General features: G+C 49.7%; 1 protein-coding gene across 1 annotated transcript; it reads left to right on the top strand.

Moving 5' to 3' along the window:
• Positions 1-13,810: 13,810 nt before the first annotated feature.
• On the top strand, positions 13,811-14,557 carry LOC141571256 (gap junction alpha-3 protein-like). The gene has a single exon (XM_074331509.1). It carries the CDS (start codon positions 13,811-13,813, stop codon positions 14,555-14,557), a length of 747 nt encoding a protein of 248 aa, XP_074187610.1.
• The last annotated feature ends 6,573 nt before the right edge of the window (positions 14,558-21,130 follow it).

The raw sequence follows: 21,130 nt of genomic DNA, 5'->3' as shown, positions 1-21,130 counted from the left end.
TCCACTGTGCGCCTGATCACACCCTGTAAGAAATGTGTACAGGACATTTACAACCGTGTCAGAAGCTAGTGAATTACTACGCCTTTTAGTTACTACCATTGTCTTACGCGTGGATCGTGTTTCACTTGCGTGTCTGTGTTAAATACTTTATAATCAGAACAAACAGATTGCAGATTCCTCCCGTGGACAGAGATCGGCACTGGCTTCAGCACAATGAGTTCTCTGAGGGGAGAAAGCGGGACTTTCTCTTCTCCCAATTCCATGGGTGTGTGAGCGGCAGTTCAGTAAACGGTGTTTATTAATATACAAAAGTACTATAAGAGACACTTACAACTCACAGAGTAATATTATACGTTGCCGGTTAGTATAGCAAGTAGGCATGGAACAGCACGGCCTATTCTAGTAATTTTAAGCTAAAAGGAAAAACTCAAGTACGTTTTTTATGCGTCTTGACTTGGGTGCTTAAAGAAAAGCACCACTAAGTTCTGCTCTCACATGATCGCAGAGAAGATGACCGTATTTACTCTGGGCTGCCACACTGAGGAAGGACATAGGTATTCAACAAACAATTCTTGAACTTGCATTATGTTTACAAAGCACAGCGAAGGTCGGGTCCAGTATGGCCCTAGAGGCAGTTCCGCACACCACCACCGGAGGGCGCGCTCGGCAAGCACATGTAGGTGGCAGGGAGCCCGGACAGGAGGAGGGCAGACAGGTTGCGACCCCAGCGCCTTGTGTGAGGTTCCTGCCTCAGACAGCAGCAGTGCAGCCCCATCCGTCTTTACTGTGTGCCCTTTTTTCTAGAGTGCTTCCTACAATGTGGAAATGGGACCTACAATTGGGAATTCAGCTCTAATCAGTTTGGCATATGTTTGTATGTACATACACATGTGTTTCCTCCTGACATTATCTTAAACACAATCTTTCTTTTTTTTTTTTTATAATTTATTTTTTAAATTTATTGGGGTGACAATTGTTAGTAAAATTACATAGATTTGAGGTGTACAATTCTGTATTACATCATCTATAGATCCCACACAATCTTTCTTGAAGCCAAAAGAGAAACATACAATCTTGACCACTAAAAATTAAACCACATGATTAAAATCTTAGTTGTCTACCTAGCAAATATACATGACAGACGTAAAAGAATTGTTTCTTAATTTTCTTACTACCGCACAGTATCATTTTCAAACTTTTATTGTAGTAAAACATACATGACATAAAATTTACCAAATTAACCATTTTCAGTTGTACATTTCTGGAGCGTTAAGTACATTCATATTGTTCAGCAACCATGGCCACCATCTGTCTCCAGAATTTTCCATTGACCCAAACTGAATATCTATCCCCAGTAACAAAACAAAACAAAAACATCTCTTCATATCCCTCCCTCAAGCCCACGGCACTCACCAATCCACTCTGTGTCCCTATGACCTGACTGCTCTGGGGCCTCATGGAAGTGGGATCACACAGTGCTTGTCCTGTGACTGGCTTATTGCACTGAGCATAATGTCCCCAGGGTTCACACACGACGTAGCAGGTGACAGGATTTCCTTCCTTTCTAAGGCTGAATAACATCCATGGTACGTATAGACCACACTGTGTTTCCCCAGCATCTGTGCTTGGACACTGGGGTCGCTTCCACCATCAGCCACTGTGAACAGTGACGCTGGGAGTGTGGCTGTGCAAACCTCTGTTCAAAGTGACATGTCTCTCTTTTGCAAACAGCAGGCAAATGGGAAAACTCCTGCTTTCTTGAGTTCTTGTGAGTCAAAATTGCCCTAGACCTACATTTTCAGTTTGGAAATGTAGATTTCACAATTAATAAGGGGCCTGAAAAATGTGAGTGGAATTTTCCCCCAACATTTTAAGGGAAATAAAGCAAAAGACACTGCAAGTTTAAAGAGTTGCTGTGTTCACATTAGATGATGACTTCAAATGCTTTTTAAAATGAATGATCCCCCCACAGCTGAGTGATGAGTAAGAAGTCATGTGACTGTGGCATTTACAGTCCTAGGTGGTGAGATTCCAAAATCCAAGTGACAGAAACCCGAGGGAAAACCTACATAAGAACCTTGTGCAAATGCACTGACGGTAACCAGAGATTATGGGAGTTTGCTCATATCGCTCATTGTACCACTGTGAGAGGAAGTCGTATATGTGTATGTGTGTTTTGTTTTTCATTTATTTTCCGGTTACCCAAACAAAGCAACAATGGCATGATACCCCCAAACTGGAAATACAAACTGCAGAGCCAGGGGGGCAGTCAGGCTTTGTGGAGGGTGGATGTGCCCATGCAGTGGCAGGACTGTCATAAGGGGACTGGTGCTGGATGGGCCTCCTTGGCTGAGTGGGCCCAGGGGACTGGAAGGAGGCAGCGCCCTGCAGTGACCCCTGCTGACAGCAGGTGGCAGCAGCGAGCAGCTTTCCTGTCACTGTAGGTTCTAGTCTGGACCCTGGGTTCTGAAAAACCTGTCACCCAGTCATATTACCAAGTGGCAGAAAGAGTCATTGATGGGTTATTCAGCTTCTCAAAGAAATGGAACAGGCCAATCTAACCACTAGTCTGTGGCCTTTTTTGGTAAAACCCTGACACTTCCATGACTTCACTTTTGCTCCTGAAGACCCCCAAGAAACACTCTTTCCATGGCAGAGAACTGAGACTGGAACAGACACACCGGGTGCTCATACTGAGACTTCCGGGCAGGGCTGACAAATTAGGCTTCCTCATCTGACTCTACACGTCTGCACTTACTTTTCAACACAAATCATTTTAACTCCATGTTTTAAGGAAAGGTTTAAAATAATTGCAATACTATATTTCCATATTCCCCTCTGGAATCCCAATAAAAGCTGTAAGGAGACTACAAGTGTTACGAACTTTCAGATCTTTTGTGATCAAGAAAAAAAAAACAAATCAAAAGTAGTGTCATACTTCTCAGAGAGAATAGAGTATCTGAAGACCCTCTAGAGTATATTTCTCAACTTAAGGATATGGAGTCTACAAAACTACCACCTACTACACACATACACCTCGAGTTCCAAGGGGAAGAGGTCTCAGATTGCCTGTGGACGCTGTGTTCTTCTCCTTGGCACACCTGAACAGGTAAGCTCTCCAGGGCAGGGGGACTGCTAATCAGAACAGCTCGCAGCCCCAGGGCAGGCAGCCCACTGGAAGACGCTCCCTGGGGATTTGAAAAGACCAGAGACTCTGGTTCTGCCTCGTTCCTGCAGTGAATCCTCCCTCGCAAAGGGAGTTCTGAGCTCATTTCCAGCTGTTAGAGGGGCCAGCGGAGTTCAGTCCCTTGGTGTATCTGAAAGTCCTTGTGTGGGCCAGACTGGCTGGACCCTGGGGAGCGACCACAATGCAGAGGGCTCTAGAGGAGTCGGACAGTCACAGGCAGACCCGGGTCTTTCCTTGCTGGTGGCCTGTGTCCCAGGTTCCCTGTGAAGTGGGGTGATGTCAGCCCTGAGGAGGAAAGAAGACAGACCTTAAACCCCCACACTGAGTACAGCAGGTTAGGCTGAGGTCCTGCAAAGTCTCAGGGACCAGTGGGAACAAGGGACCCCGGGGGACCCTGTAGTCCCCGAGGCGGAGCCAAGTCTCAGGAGCATCGGAACAAGTTCTTTTTCAATTTTTTTTTTAATTAAATTTATTGGGGTGACAATTGTTAGTAAAATTACATAGATTTCAGGTGTACAAGTCTGTATTACATCATCTATAAATCCCATTGTGTGTTCATCACCCAGACAAGTTCTTAAAAATACAAGGAGCCCTTTGATTGCGGCGCCGCTGAGTGTGCTAGACCTGAGCCAGGCTGGCGGCTCTATCGTCCCGGGGGCTACATCCCCAGCGCCCCACCCACGTCCCTACCGCACCTGCTGAGGCTTCTGTTCCGCGCACCCCCTAGGGAAGGGGGCCGCCCCGCAAGCGGTCTGCACCGGGGTCCTGGACAGGATCGCCAGAGAGCCGCGGGCCGCGAAGACGGGAGTCACCTGGGCTGTGCAGTGAGCCCGCGCCCTCAGGTCACCCCTCCGCTGTCAGGTGACAACAGCCATTGGAGCTATGCCTCCCCTGGGTGTCAGTGGACAGCAGCCACCAGGGCCATGCGCCCCCTTTTCCACCCCGTCTTCCCTGGGCTATCTGGGGATAGCAGCCACCAGGTTCATTGGCCCCTGCACCTCTCCTCCGCTGTCAAGGGACAGCAACGACCAGTGCTTGCCTCCCACGCATCCCCTCACTGTCAGGGTACAGCAGCCATCAGGGTTGGACGCCCTGCCCCGCCCACGTGGACAGTATTGTGGGATTGGGGCTGCTTCCCGGGCTGCACGGCGACGTAGATGCAGGTGGGGGTGGGGATGGGGGTGGGGATGCAGGTGCAGGTAGGGGTGAGGATATGGATGTGATTTCAAAGACGGTGGGGAGGGATGAACTCAGGTGGAGGGTCGGGTCCGCGCTTACCTGGCCCGGTCCCACGCGTGTACAGCTGGAGAAAGTCGAGGTCCTAGTGGCGATAGCCCTACGCAGCAGAGCGAACCAGCGAAGCGGGTAAGCGCCTGTGCGAAGAGATGGGCTGGCGACACCCAGGAATCCGACAGCTGGAAACAAGCCGCTGGAAATTCTACTGGGAACCTTTGGGGAGTTGTGGGCGCAGCAGGCGGGACAGCGGCTTAGGGACCTTCTGAGGACCCTTCGGGGTAACTGAGGTCCCTGGGCGGCTGGAGGACCCTGCAGAGCTGGGTTCTCAGCTGAGTGAAGGCTTTCCTGGGGAGTGGCCAGAAGCTGGGGTGTGTGTGGGGGGGATTCTCTTCTGAGGGTGTCTCCCCTCAGTGGGTGAGCAGCACTTGCTCTAGAACTTCAGGTCTGAGGGCCCCAGGACTGTGTAGACCTTGCAGAGCTCAGTGGTCACACACCCGGGGGTGAGGATGAAAGGGAGTGCTCCCAGCAGGTCCAGTAGTCTCAGGCTGTCTGCTAAGACCCATGGGGTTGTAAGGAACGATGTCACCTCCTTACATCCGTTTAAGAAATGTTTTAAAGTTTTGTTTTTAAAGAAATCCTGTAGAGATAAGTGCCAGGACCTGACTCTTCACCCACATGCTGGCTACAGAGCTTTCCGGTACAAGAGTGGGAACCACGTCTCTGACTTTAGAGTAATCCCGTCTTTTAGGGGCTGTCCTGACAGTAGGTGGCAGGCGTGTACCTATTTGCTTTGCTGTCTGCGCTCTAGTGGACAGAACTGGTCCCAGGATGTGCAGCTCTGGGTAATGAATACCAGAGGTACCAAAAAAAATGTATACAAGTGGACACTTTGGTCAACGTTGCTCAAGCGGTAGTTCGCCATAATCAGAAGTGTCTGGACGTTGATGGTAACCACTTTGAGCACCTCTTGTAATTGCAGAAGTCAAACGTGACTTCGTTTCATCTTTTGTTATCGGTATACACTGAGTATTATAATTTTAATGCAGTTTTCCTTTCTTAAAATGTGTATACATTTTTTTTGGTACCCTCTATATTTGTGACCCAGGCCTTTGAGACAAGTGGAGTTCCTCCGTTTGGTTTTTTTTATCAATATATCACCAAAATGTGTGATTTAAAAATGGTCATATACAAACAGCCCAAATGTGAATGATGTGTTGGTCTCCATGACCCAAGAAATCAAATTTATGGTGACTTATGATCTGTGGGACACTTCACTGGATCACCATCCAATGGCTAAGAGAAGTTCTGCAAAACACACACTGAAAGAATAAATCCAAGTGCCAATGGTTTTAGTTTTGATACATTGTTACAAAGGGAATCCACTATGGTAGGAATCACACCTTTGTTCCTATTCTATTCCAGTCTGAACTAAAACTGGCATTTCCTAACCAGCAGCTCTTGGCATGTCCCTCCTTCTGACTCAGCCTCCAGTCGCAGGGGTACCCCAGGGCTGGTCTTTGCCCCCTTTCCCTTCTCCCCGGCCCTTAGATGATCGCAGTGCAGTCTCATCAGCCACCTTTCCACCACCAAGGCCAATGACTCGGCCCGGACCCTCTCAACTCTTGTGCTACACTTTCCATGACGTCTGTCTATGAACTTCTCCTGTGCACTGTGCTCTTCCCCATGGAGACCCTCCTCCTAGCCGCTTCCTGAGGGACACCAATCTCCCTCCTTTACTTTGGACCCACAAAATCACAAAAGCGAAGTCTTCCACTTCTCGTCCAATCTCAAAGTAGCACCCCTCCCCCAATGTCCTTCTCTTTAAACCGCCCTGTAAATTTCCTACTCACCAGGCTCAGCCACAGAAGACTACTCTTTTATTCTCTCTGTCTCTCTCTGTGAGTGTCTCTCTGTTTCACTGTCTCTGTCTCTCTCTGTGTGTCTCTCTCTCCCTCCTCCTCCCTGTCTCCCCGCTCCCATCTCTGGCTCTGGTCACAAAAACACTTCTGCTTTATTTTTGTCATGAGAATGTGTCTCCTGTCTGTCCCTCCTCTTTTCCGTCGTCACTCCCTGCCCTTAATCCAGCCAGGACTTCAACACTCAGCCCCAGGTCACCCCACACTTCCAAGTCCCCGTGGGTGTAGACGGGCCCCTTCCTTCTTGAACAACACTTTGAGCATCTCTCCGTCTCTAAGGGGGTCAGACGCTCTCTAGTCCTTTTGCTCACGTGCACCACCAGTGCTGGCCGAATGCCTACTGTGTGCACACATGGCCACAGCCCAGCTCCGTGGGTCCGAGCAGCCGTTAAATTCACTGCTTTCTAACCCACCTCCCGCTTTTACTCTTCCCAGGTCAGTCGTATTCCCACCCCCGTGGAAACGCTGTTCTGTTCTTAAAATGCTCTCCTTTCTCCCTCCCATCTCCCCAAAGCCACATCTCCTGAGCCCAGCTCAAATGCCACTCCTCCCTGGCTATAACTTTTAATATACCCTTCTTCTCTGAAGTCCCTGTGCCCTCACATAACTCCCCATCCTTCTGCATTTTCCCATCTGCACAAGTCGATCTCAAGACAGAGACCATAACTAATAGGAAGGCACAGCACGTGCAAAGGCCTAAGGGCAGAGTTCCAGGGACGACAGGAGGCGTGGTCCGCCCAGCCAGCTGCACCAGGTCCTGATGGGAGGTGCACACTGGGCAGGGCTTTTGTCCTGTGTCCCAGACACAGACCTCCAGCAGACTGGAGGGAGGGGCTAGGGCGCAGGGCAGAGTCAGGGGCCTCATGACAGTCTGGGGCTGATGGGAGTCCCTCTGAGCCCAGCGGGAGGGCTGTGGGTCTGGTAAGAGTCAGAATGGATAGCTTGGAGGAGAAGCGGGATGTGACCAGAATGGTGCCCTGACATCCGATGTCCTTCACGGGAGGGTGGGTTGTTTCATGAGCTGTCATTAAGTTTCTAAATGAAGACATGTTACCTTCTAAGGACATGCAAAGTAGAGCCAATGCCACTCACAGTGTGGGGCATGGAGGCTGGTGGCAACGTGAAGGCTCAGGTTTGTCTACAGGTCTCAGGTGCCCAAACAGAGTAGAAAGTTTATTCTAAAAGCGAGTTAACATTGGCCTATTTTTAGATCACAGGGAGTACAGTTAGGTTTGGTTTATTTGCCTCCACACTGATTCATAACAGTTAGTACCTTAAGCCTTTTAAGATTTAACACGATGAGTTTCTTTTGTTCCCCTGGAGGATTGTCTGTATACACACAGCTCAGCCCACTTTCCTTACTGCACAGACTGGGCCTGAGCACGGCGCTCTGTCTTTAGTTCCCGTTTAGAGCAGCTGGCCCGTTTGGTAAGAGGTGACATGGAAGACACCTTGTGGTCTTGGTCCTCTGTATCCCAGGAGCACTGTCACCTCACAAAGAGGGCGCACTGCCCCGACCAGCGGGGCATTCAACAGGGACCGAAGGGAGACACCCTGAAAAGAGAAAATAGGAGGCGCGAAGAAATGGAGGCAAGACAAAGTTCTGATCAAGCCTCAAATTTTTTATTGCAGCTACAAGATTATATGGGTTAGGGTAAACTGGGCGGGGAGTGAATGAGGAAGGAGAGAGCGGAATGAGGAAGGGGCTTTACTTATCAGAGACGTGACCTTCTAAGGGCAAACTGACGGTTCCAGGAATTAGGTCATGTGCTGCCGGATAGCATAGTTTCTCTGAGTCAGGCTCCTACATCTCCTCTCTCTTTATCTTTTTAAGAGAGTGAGCCTTAACCAAGACGGGAACTCAGGGGTCTCAGACGGCCCGAATAACGCGCAAGGCGTAGCCTCTGGTGTCTTTTTTGGACCAGGGGTGAGGCAATTGTTTTGACTTAGGCACCAACCCCTATGTAGTCTGGACATGAGTTCAGGGAGAGCTGAAATTGGGTCAATCGGGACCCTCCCTTGCAGTACCCAGTCGCTGCAGCCGTCTGGTGCTCAAGCCCTTTAGATCGGGCCGACACGTTTTCAGCCACCGTGTCTGCTATATGTTTATATAGCTGGAGCCTGTTTGTAACTGGTTGTAATTACCTTCCGGATGGTCCATCGTGGCCAGGCGTTGATAATGAATATGGATAGGTTTGGCCAGAATGTTATCTATTTGTTGTTTGATGAATCCTGTCAGTTTATTAAATGCCCAAGGTCCGAGGGAGACAAGTAGGAGTAATCCTAGAATGGGGCCAAGGATGGGGAGGAGGACAGGCAAGAGACCATGAAAACTGGTTAGAAAGGGGTTGTCAAGAAGTTGTTTTTTGCGTTGAAGAAGATCTTCTTGGAGTCTCTTGACCTTGTCTCGCACTATGCCGGATTTGTTGGCATAGAAGCAGCATCGTTCCTGTAAAGCTAAACAGATCCCCCCTTGTTCCGCTGTTAGAAGATCAAGCCCTCGTCTGTTTTGGAGTACTACTTCTGCTAAGGAATCGACCTGGTCTTGAAGGTCATTAATAGTATCTGATAGTGTGGTAACATCATCAATAAGTTGGAGAGAGAGCCGTTGATAAGTGTCTACGGACACTCCTACCCCGGCAGCACCTGTGGCCATGGCTGTGGTTATGCCTAATCCTGAATGATCCCCGTGTAATCTTGGTCAATTACTCCCGGGATAATATTAATCCCTGCTAGAGCTGAACTACCGCGCCCAAGGACTAGCCCGAAGGTATTGGGTGGTAGAGGCCCATGGGCATTGGTAGGGAGGAGTTGTATGCCTTGATCAGGGGTTAATAATGTTGGGGTGGGGGACAAGAGGTCCAATCCTGCACTGCCTGGGGTGGCTCTGCAAAGGGAGGTAATGGAGACTGGGACTGAGGAACAAACCATATTGCCCCTGGTTTGTTCTGGGGACTTGGGGCCAGGGGCTGGCCCCGTTGGGGGTTTCCCGACCTGGGGGGAATTGGGTTACCCATAGCATCTACCTTGGAGTGACAGTCTCTAGCCCAATGTTTGCCGCGTTTACAGCGAGGACAAATAGTGGAAGGTGGCTGACGGGGCTGTTTGTCTATAGGGCATTCCCGGACAAAATGACCAGGCTGTTTACAATTGTAACAGGATTTTTGATTGTCCTGTGTGAAGCTTTTTAGTGTGGCTCCAATGGCTAGACCGATGGCGTGAGACGCCCCGACACCAGAACAAAGTTTAATATAGTCTGAGAGGGAGCCATTGCGATGGGGGCGGATGGCGTTTTGGCATGTGGCATTGGCATTTTCAAATGCAAGATGTTTAATAAAGGCGCTATCTGACTCTTCTTTTCCAATTAAGCGCTCGGCAGCCTCAGTTAGGCGGCTGATGAAATTGCAATAGGATTCGTCAGGCCCTTGATGGATTTTGGCCAAGGAGGTGCTGGCGGGCCCTTTGGGTGGGAGTTTACGCCAGGCCTTGAGGCCGGCATTTTGGACCTGAGCTAACAAGCCTGGGGGGAAGGCGGCCTGAGTCTCATTGGTGTTATAGGGCGGTCGGCCGAGAAGGCGATCTCTAGTCCAGGAGCGGGAGGACTGGCTCTGAGTATTTCATTCAGCCATTTTTCGTGCGTTTTCCGCATACTCTGTGCGCCATAAAACAAAATCACCGCCAGACAGGGCGGCGTGAGCTAAAGTGAACCAATCATTTGGCGTTAGCCAACGGTCGGTGAGGCTTTCCAGCAAGGCTACCGTGAAGGGAGCCACAGGGCCATATGTGTGGACCGCAGCCTTTAAGTCTTTTAAATATTTAATGTTTAAAGGGCGGTAGCGCTGTCTGTCTCTTGGGGGTTCCGTTTCTTCCTCTGAGGGGGGGTTATGTTGTTCCTCAGCCTCATTATCGGACCCCTCTGCGGTATCCTCCTCTTGGGGGTCCTCAGGGGTCTGAGTATCGGGACCTACCTCTGCAGCCTGTCTGCGAGTGACCGGAAAGGCGAGGACAGGTTTTTGTTTAGGAGCTCGTTTTAGGGGTAGACGGGGGGGAAAGGGCAGCCCAGAGAGTGCAGCAAGTTCAGCCTCGAGGGCACGGAGTTCTTTGAGAAGACTAATGTGTTGGCGTTTTTCCTGGAGGGCCTCTCGAAGAGAGGCAATCTGTTGTGTTAGGGAAGCGGCTGTTTGAGTAGGGGGATTGGAGTGAGGAATAGTAGAAGGGGGACCGTGGACGATGGGAGCGAGGAATGGAGGGTGTTGAGGGATGATATAAGGAGGTGGCCGGAAGGGTGGAGGAGACGATACAGAGGGGTCCTTCTGATGGTAATGAGCGGCCGCATCCTCAAGGGTAGCCTGGTCCTCGGGAGGGAGGGTTGTGTCTGAATCTTGGGGAAGGTTTTTAAGGCAGGGATAAAGTCTTAATGAGGGATGACCAGGGGGTTCAGCGAATTTTGGGTAGGGCCTTCCTCGAGACAGGGCTTGGGCTTAGGGTCAGTAATAGGAATATCTATAGACATGGAGTCATTTTCTGACGGGGGACGGGACGATTCCTTTAAGAGGCTCTCCCCCTTTTTTATAACTTCTCTAACATCCGGGTCATGGGAGTGAACCCTGAGGACGTCATTTATGAGATTCCAGTAAGTAAAAGTAGAAACGGGGACCTTTTCAGGCCCAAAGGCTTTATAAAAATCTTGGAACGCATCGCCGACGCGCTTCCAAATTCTAATATCAATCGTTCCTTCTTGGGGGAACCAGGGACAAATATCTGTCAGAAACTCGAAAAATTCACGGAGATCCTTTTTTCTAGCCTTAATTCCACGCACCTTGAGGGAACTCTTTAACCCAGAAATGAACAGTTCATGAGAACTTAATGTCTGACCCATGGTCCCCTTCTCGGCCCTTCAATCAACAAGCGAAACAATCAGATGCCCATCTGGCCGTGACCCTCGCGGGACTAAATCTGTCTTAGCTAAGGCGCTTGTCGCTGTTATGCCGTATGACAGAACCGGAACCTCAGATTAGGGCCCAAGCAAGCTCCGTGACGAGAAGTCGTGGAACTATCACTCATTCACACATTCATTCGACCGAGGGGTAATATTACATCTAAATTCATCCCAAAACATCTATTTTCGTCTGTCTGCTTACCTCTATCAGATCAGGCTCACGGATCGGCTTTTATCCGCGGAGATCAGGAAACGAGTCAGGCTCGCGCGGTAAAATCACGCGGAGACTCAGCAACGCGTCCGGCCGGACTTAAGGCAGACAGTTTTTCAAGTGGTCTGGGATCTTCGGGCCCCACGTTGGGCGCCAGAAATGCCCCGACCAGCGGGGCATTCAACAGGGACCGAAGGGAGACACCCTGAAAAGAGAAAATAGGAGGCGCGAAGAAATGGAGGCAAGACAAAGTTCTGATCAAGCCTCAAATTTTTTATTGCAGCTACAAGATTATATGGGTTAGGGTAAACTGGGCGGGGAGTGAATGAGGAAGGAGAGAGCGGAATGAGGAAGGGGCTTTACTTATCAGAGACGTGACCTTCTAAGGGCAAACTGACGGTTCCAGGAATTAGGTCATGTGCTGCCGGATAGCATAGTTTCTCTGAGTCAGGCTCCTACAGCGCACGGGTCTTACCTCCCTCCATCTGAGAGGCAGTCCACTGAGGATGACCATCGTCCCCACCTTACAGGTGGAGACTTGGGCTCCTACCGGCGGACGTGTGGAGAGTGAAACATTTATGTCACATGTGCCAAGTGAAGAGAAAGTCCGTGATGGAGGAGGTAACAGGTTAAAATGCAGAGGAGTGACGGTGGCATGGGCATGGCAGCAACTGGGGAGAAAGCTGCTCTAATCTCACATGAACAGGAAGGATGAGAATGGGGCCTGGCGCACTGCACACGCAGCCCCAGATCTCCTGGAGAGACCGTGCCTGGAAGAGAGCAGGGCGGCCTTTGGAGGCTGGGAGAGGTCCGTGTCCCTTAGGCAGGTCAACTCTCTTTCTTGGTCTCATTTCCTCATCTTTGAAGTGAATTGAGTGACCTGTGCTGGTCTCATTTGTCACATTGTGTAGGGTAATGAATCTCACTCACTGCCATACCCATGGGTAGACCTTGGCTTAATTTTGTGTGGGACATGGTAGTGGGAGACAAGTACAGACACACATAGACAGGTACATGCAATGCATATATGTACATGTACATTTATGCATGTACACACAAATATGTGTACACATGTATACATATACACATACACTGAGATACATGTACACACATACACATACATGTACAGGCATACACAATAAACATGCACACAAATACAGATGTACCCACACATATACACATATACACATACCACATATACATGTACACACATGCACACACAATCATGACAAACATACACATGTACACACATACACATGCGCACGTGTACAAATAAACACATGTATGCACACATATATACATGTGCACATGCATGTACAGATACACATGTACACACATACACATACACATGTATACACATATACATATATACGCGTACAGACAGATACATGTACAAACATACACAAATGTGCGTTCACATGTAGGTGCACATGTATGGATACATGTATACGTACACATGAACCTGTGCATATATGTATGCATACATATACACCGACTCATGTACACATGTATGTATAATGCATAAGGGAATATATGTACAGGACCACATGCACACAAACACATGTACATGCACCCTTTACAACATGCACTCGCATGTTCATGTGCACATATTCAGATGCACATGAATTTGTACACACACATACACACATACGGTACCTGTGTAAGTGCATGTATGCAAGTACATAATGTATGCATGTGCACACACATTTACACAAAACAAAAGTACGTGGCGCATGTGCATTCAAGTAAGTACATCCACACATGTATACACAGAAGCATGTACACCTGCATACATGTGCAAAACACATGTGTAAAAAAACACATGTAGGCTTGCCCATGTGCACATGCACATGTAAACAGCGAGACATATACATATCAAAAACCTACAGGCACACATATATATTCATACACACATGTATAGGCAAGCAGCCAGAAATGTACATGCACACATGCTCAGCTATACACACATGGACATGGACATGCACACACATTTCCTAATACACAGGAGTGCATTTACACGCATGTATGTGAGTATGCACATAGTTGTTCCTGGGCACACATATACAAGCACACATATACACATGCACACCCACACGTGTACATGTGCACACATGCAGCAGTGTCATGAAGACACATGGACACGCATGCCCACGGGTAATTGTGCAACACAGTTCATGTGGGAAGTGGGACAACAGCAACCCAATGACACTCTTTTAACCCCCAAGCACAAGGACACCAGCCCCTTTGGGCTGTTCCACTACACCTCACCTATCTCACCTGTATTAACAAGTGTGATCTCTTACAGGCTGGCAGTCTGAGCAATGGGAGACTGGAGCCGATTGGAGAAACTATTGGATGCCGCACAGGAGCACTCCACGGTCATCGGCAAGGTCTGGCTGACAGTCCTATTCATCTTCAGAATCTTGGTGCTGGGGGCTGGTGCGGAGGACGTGTGGGGAGACGAGCAGTCAGACTTCACCTGCAACACGCAGCAGCCGGGCTGCCAGAACGTCTGCTATGACAAGGCCTTCCCCATCTCCCACACCCGCTTCTGGGTGCTCCAGATAATCTTCGTGTCCACGCCCACCCTCATCTACCTGGGGCACGTGCTGCATATCGTGCGCAGGGAACAGAAGAAGAAAGAGAGGGAAGAGCAGCTGAAGGGAGACAGTGACCACGGCCAGGACAGGCCCCTGGTGCAAGACGACCGGGGCAAGGTCCGCATTTCCGGGGCCTTGCTCGGGACCTACGTCTTCAGCATCATCCTTAAGATGCTGTTTGAGGTGGGCTTCATCGTCGGTCAGTACTACCTGTATGGCTTTCAGCTGAAGCCACTCTACCACTGTGACCGGTCGCCCTGCCCCAACACCGTGGACTGCTTCATCTCCAGGCCCACGGAGAAGACCATCTTCATCATCTTCATGCTGGCCATGGCCGGCCTGTCCCTCCTTCTCAACATGCTGGAGCTCTACCACCTCGGCTGTACGAAGCTTGAACAGGGCATAACCTATCCTGTTAGCCCAGACCCCCCTAAATCCAGGATGGGGCCACAAAAGCTGACGGTGTGAGCCCACCCCTCCAATCAGTGGGCTCCAGCTACCGGTACCATCATCCAGTCAGATCTGCACACTCTGTGAAAAAAGGTCACACGTGACTACATTCACAGAGCCCAAGTCCCTTTTTTAAATTCTAAATCGTTTCTGATACAACCAGTCACTTTCTTCTGTTTAAACTTTATTTTACTGAGTTACTCTTTTTTTCACGAAATTGACCAAAAAAGGCACTGTAAGTTTAAAAAGAAAAGAAAAGGGGACAAAAAGAGAAACGAAACAAGCCAGAATATTCTCATATCCCCTGATTTTCCCTGATCTAGTCACTAGTAAGTGGCTAGATCGTAGATTTCACATACAAGAACACCTAAAATAAGAACTACGAACATAATTCAAACATCCTTTAAAAAAATTACTGTAATGAGATTAGGTGTCTTTTTGTTTAGGCTTCCCCACCCGACATATAACTTTCTTTAATTCTTTAGTATAACTGAATAAAATCCTTTTTCCGAAGGTTTTTCTTTTCAGTTTCTTCTTTTGCAATATGTAACAACTCCTTAAAAAATCTACTGCATCAAAATTACAAGAACTTTAAATTTCTTGTGTATATTCCAATATCGTCCACAATCAAATGCTCTTAAGTGTTTTAACTACAAGAGTAAAATTAATTACACAGTTCACACAGAGTTAAACCTGTTTTGCCAGATGCCCTAATATGTCAGACTCTCCTAAAGCTGACGAACTTATTACCTTTCCAGTATTCTAAGAGGTAACCTAGGGCCGGCCCGGTGGCTCAGGCGCTTGGAGCTTCATGCTCTAACTCCAAAGGCTGCCAGTTCGATTCCCACATGGGCCAGTGGGCTCTCAACCACAAGGTTGCCAGTTCAATTCCTCGAGTCCCGCAAGGGATGGTGGGCTCTGCCCCCTGCAACTAAGATTGAACACGGCACCTTGAGCTGAGCTGCCTCCCGGATGGCTCAGTTGTTGGTTGGAGCGCGGGCTCTCAACCACAAGGTTGCCAGTTCAATTCCTCGACTCCCGCAAGGGATGGTGGGCAGCGCCTCCTGCAACTGAAATTGAACACGGCACCTTGAGCTGAGCTGCCGCTGAGCTCCCGGATGGCTCAGTTGGTTGGGGCGTGTCCTCTCAACCACAAGGTTGCCGGTTCGACTCCCGCAAGGGATGGTGGGCTGTGCCCCCTGCAACTAGCAATGGCAACTGGACCTGGAGCTGAGCTGCGACCTCCACAACTAAGACTGAAAGAACAACAACTTGAAGCTGAACAGAACCCTCCACAACTAAGACTGAAAGGACAACAATTTGACCATTGTTCCCCAATAAAGTCCTGTTCCCCTTCCCCCAATAAAATCTTTAAAAAAAAAGAGGTAACCTAACAGAACACAGGTGCGGGAGGTCTGGGGTCAGGTTAAGGAAGGATTGACCCCAAAAGACACCAGGAAACGGATCCGTGAGATGACTGTTTGTATCTCAACTGTGTTAGTGGAGACACAGTGTAGACAGTTTTCAAAATTTATTAACTGCGACTTAAAATACATTTATTTTATCGTGTTACTTACAAGCCAGCAAAGTTGCTTGAAAAGGAAATATGTGTGTGTGCATATATATGCATAAGTACAAACATGTATATGCTCGCTGGATACAAAACTGAAACTTAACACAAAGTACTGAATGTTCAGTTTGATTTACTTGATCATCCTACATTTAATGAACATGTATTACAGTTGAGATCCGGTCTGAGACTAAGCTGAGGAAGCAGAGGGGTCAGTAAAGGTTCTCCACAAGGGGTGAAAAGGCAGAGAAGTAAAAAGGAAGATGGCACTTGAATTTCACCCCGTTTGGACTAGCTGCCACAAGATCTGCTGGTGGGCCTGGTGGGGACTGGGATCCCACCTCACCTCTGTGCCTGGGGGACGATCCCTGTGTAGGTGACACTACCCACAGGGAGGGTCTTAGCTCCTTGGTGCTGCTGTAACAAATCACCACAGATTCAGTGGCCTAAAGCAACATGATCTCTCCTCAGCCAGTTGTGGGGGCAGGTGGCTGCGGTCAGGGTCACTGGGCTGAAGTCCAGCTGTTGGCAAGGCTGATTCCTTCCCGGCCCCCGAGAGGACCCCCTCCTCTACCACTTCTGGAGGCGGTGGCCTTCCCTGCTCCTGGCCACATCACTGCAGTCAACGTCCACTTCTGTGGTCACATCACCTCCCCTGTGCGACTGTCAAATGTCCCTCTGTCCCTCTTACAAGGGCACAGGTGGTTACATTTAGGGCACACCGGTCACCCAGGATCACCTCCCCATCCCACCATCCTCAACTTAGTCACTTCTTCTAAGTCCCTGTGGCCATATCAGGTCTCCTTCTCAAGTGCCAGGGACTAGGATGTGACGTCATGGGGGGCGGTAGTCAGCCCAGCACTGAGGAGTCGGTAGTTTGGACGGAGAAGCACTTTTCATGCCCTGCCTTACAGCCGTGTGCTCGGGCCAGTCCTTCCTGCCCACTCATGCGCAGTGTGATGCCAATGAAGGTGTGACGTTAGGACAGGTGACAGCTCGGAAGGGACTGAACTAGCTCACCCAATCCAGTGAACAGATGGTGTGGCATAAATGAAATGTTACTGGAAGCACAACTTTTAAAAGGGAGGGTGGGGTGCAGCCAGGCCCTGCTCCTCTGTGGGGCCCACACAGTGCCCAGGCAGCCTTCAGGTCACACAGAGGAGACGGATGGGGAAGTACCCCACAAAGGCAACCTGGGGCCCCGGGCCCTCACTCTGACAGTGACCAGCTCCACCTCAGCTCCCGGTGGCCTCGGGCAGGTCATGCATTCTTCCATCACACGCTCATCCCTGGGGCTTGAGGGCTATTAACAGAGCCCCTTGTGGTGACAGCAAGGGGGACCCTCTGTCCAGGTAGTAGTGACAGATGCCAATGGCTGCTCCCTCTGAGGTACTGCTCAGCCTAGAATATCTGCTTACGGACAAAAAGGCAGCCTGAATATCCGTCTAGGGACAGTTTGGCTGGTCAATAAAGCAGGAAATGGAAGCTGTAAGAAAATTCATACCCCTGACCCCAGCCCAGACTCAATACAGCTATTTTTATTTGTAGTTCAAAGGGAAATGTGTCTGGGCACACATCAGATTCTCAGCTAGTGTTTACTGAATAAATTAATGAACGAATATGGTTGTCTTCTCATCTAAATTCTGACTCTGTGTGTTCTCTGCAGATACAGAATAGGGAGAGGGCAAAAGAAGGAATGCCACAATTCCAGTGTAGACCACTTCCCGACACAATGCACTACCTGCAGTGTTTCTTCTGGGCCCTCGCTGTGGGTGTGTCTGGTTCTGTGTGGATTGCTTGAGGCGTACGGGCAGTGTGTCCATTACCTGTTGCCACACAAGCAGTTACTCAAAAGTCAGTAACAGGAACCACACGCAGGCATTCTACTACTTAGTGTCAGAGGGTGGGGAGTGGCTGGGTGGGACCTTTGGTCACCTCACAACATTGCAGTGGCCTCCCCACCGAGTGAGTGATCACGAGAGAAAGCAAGGGGTAGCTGCCATTCCCCTGGGCCAGGCATCAGCGGCCAAATTGTGTCACTTTCGACACGTTCTGTGTGTTATGAGCGAGTCACTTAGCCTATGCAGGCTCAGCTGCGGGGGAGTCGGGATAAACTTCTGGGGACAAGCGGGTCACAGAATTTGTGGACATATTACAAAACAGTACAGCCAGTCATCATCATAATGAAAGAACCGCTTCATTGGCCGGCCCCGTGGCTCAGGCGGTTAGCTCCGTGCTCCTAATGCTGAAGGCTGCCAGTTTTCCATTGGTTTCCGCTTCTCTGTAGCTGCAGGTATGGAGAACACATGTGAACTCCTTCTTTCTTGTTTAAAATACTCCTGGGACACACTCCACAGAATCCTAAGATATCAGAGCGAATGTGAAGGGGGAAGACCTTCAAAGTCTCTCCCTTTATTTAGAGGTAGAGAAAGTCCAAAACTTAGGTGGCTCGTGAGTGACTCCCCACCTCAACACATATTCTCTCTCTCTCTCTGTGTCTCTCTCCCTCTCTCTCTCACACACACATACACACTCACACACACTGGAGGGAAATTCTAAAATCAGGTGGGATGTGCCCTCTGAATGTCTTTTGAGGATCTTGGAAATGAATGTTCTTACTTCCGGGATGCTTTCGGATCATTCCGCTGCATCATGTGACAGGCAACCTCTGGACTCGTGTTCATTTAATCAGCACCCTCCTTGTGTCCCCGTAGACACTGTAAGTTAGGCACGGCAAAACCCTGATGTCGGAGCAGGGAGGGGACCAGGGGCTGCACCCTCATGCTTCCTTCTTAGATGGCATTTGCTTCCTGCCCCCACCCAGGCATACTGCCTCCTCCCTGGGGACTGAGAGCTTTCCTAAGGCTTATTATACAAATGTGGACACTTCCTCTGAGCTCCGGCCAGAGATGACTGGCCAAGGGTCATTTTTTCCCATTTCTTTGGCTTGAAACATTCAAGGTAATTTAGAAGTACGGGCACCTCCTGTATTCCAGAAAAGAGTCGCCTGGAATTGCATGTTTGGATCCTTCAGGCCGGTGGGAACCCCTGAGGCTGTCTGTCCTGCCTGGGGAGGGGAGGAGGGTGCCCCCACCTTGGGCACCGGTGGGCACAGATGTGTGGGGGGACAGGAAGTGTGCAGGACTGGGACTGGATGCAGAACACACACTGACCTGCACATGGGCAGGTGAACCAGTCCCAAGTGCTCCAGGGGGAAGGCCCCTTGGTGCCTGCAGCCACGTGTTGAGTGAGGCGTCAGACCTGTTAGAGGTTCTGGCACGTGCTGCACGTTGGGATCCAGTGGCCGGATGTGTGCAGCTCCCACGGTGTTGACCAGGTAGCCAGCCCCTCACCTTCATTCACTCCATACTCACCACGCGAAAACTGACAACCCAGTCAGTAACAGCTGCGAAACGTTCACAAATGAGGCACGATTTTGTTGTTCCCTCTAATAAAAGGTCATGGAAACCCACGCATGGCTCAGAGACAATTCCAGGCCACGGACAAGGGAATTCTGGGAGACGTTCAGGGCTGGCTGAGCTAACAACCTCTTGTTGGGACCAGCCTCAATTGGATGCTCTTACACAAGTGGACCAGGAAGTGGGCAGCTGGGTTAGTCCTGGCTCAGGGACCTGCTTCCTTCCACCTTTGTCCTCCCTTCCCTCTCCCTGTGGCCTCCTTCACTTCCATCAGGAAAAGACTGAGAGTGAAAAATGACAACTGAAGAAAGGGTGGGCAGCTTTGACAGAAACGAAGCAAGACCGGGCTTTGCGATGAAGTCAGGTTCAGTTTCTTGCTCTGAGTGTTGCTTACCTAGGTGTGTTCAAATCATCAAGTCGCATACGTAGGTGCTGGGTCCTTCATGTGTGTACTGGAGTTCAGCTGAAAGCTGCTTTTCTGGCTTTTGTGAACGATGTATATATAATCTAATTGTGGTACAATACACACAACATGAAACGTACCACCGTAACCATTTTTAAGTGTGCAGTCCAGTGGACCTGAGTGAATTCCTGTCGCTGTGCAGCCATCACTACTGGTCCATCCCCGGAACTTTTCATATTTCAAAACTGAAACTATCCCCAGGTAACAAGTCCCCATCTGCCCAACCACCATCTACTTTCTGTCCTTTTCCATCTGACTGCTCTGGGTCGTCATGTGAGCGGAATCACAGGTTTGCCCTTTGTGACTGACTGGTTTATTTCACTGCGGATCATGTCTGCAATGTTCAGCCATGATGTAGCCGGTGACAGGATTTCCTCCCTTTTGAGGGTGGAATAATGTTCGATTGTGTGTATAAATCTATATTGTTTTAAAATAAAGGTTAAAAGTAAAAATGCGTAGGCCTCACACTGGGACAGGCACAATGCAAAGCACTTTCTGTCCCTTCTCATTTACTCCTCACGACTTTACTTCCACTTATCAGATGAGAAAATTCATCTGTAAAGTGAAGGGGTGAAACTGCTTTCCCGAAGTCGTTGCTTGGAGAGGAGAGGTGCAGAATTCAGGCCCTGTCTGAGGCCTGGACGCAGGTGTGAGACTGTCTGCCTTACAGGAATGTGATTGAGTCCTCAGTGAGAGCATGCCTTCTAATTGAAGGGACCATGTGAATTGCAGAGTCTCCTTCAAGCCTCCTCTGTGGGACAGACAACACTTGTCCAGCACCCTGGGTTCAGTGCCCAGAAGCAGACCATTTGGGGGTGCACCTCAGCCCTGGTTGTGCCCGCCCGCAGGTCCCATGCCCTCGGGAGCCAGGCCCCGGCCTGGGGTGCAGGCTGTGCAGGGGCTGCAGGGCCTCGGGAGCCCCTCCTCTGGTCCCTCCTGTCCCCCACTGCACACAGAACCACCACCCTCCTCCAAGCTGTTGTGATGGACAGCTGGAGCCCCAGCTGGGCTCGGCCGCCTGGCACCTCCCTGTCCACAGCACCGAGGCTTTTTCCAAAACGTGCATCACAATAGGTTTTGCCCTTGGGGTGTGAAATGTGGGAACTTTTCACCAGTTCATGTTGGCAGGGTTGAGTTTT

The sequence above is a fragment of the Rhinolophus sinicus genome, linkage group LG04 (genome assembly GCF_036562045.2).
Source record: "Rhinolophus sinicus isolate RSC01 linkage group LG04, ASM3656204v1, whole genome shotgun sequence".
Lineage (NCBI taxonomy): Eukaryota > Metazoa > Chordata > Mammalia > Chiroptera > Rhinolophidae > Rhinolophus > Rhinolophus sinicus.
This window is presented reverse-complemented; position numbering and strand designations above follow the sequence as displayed.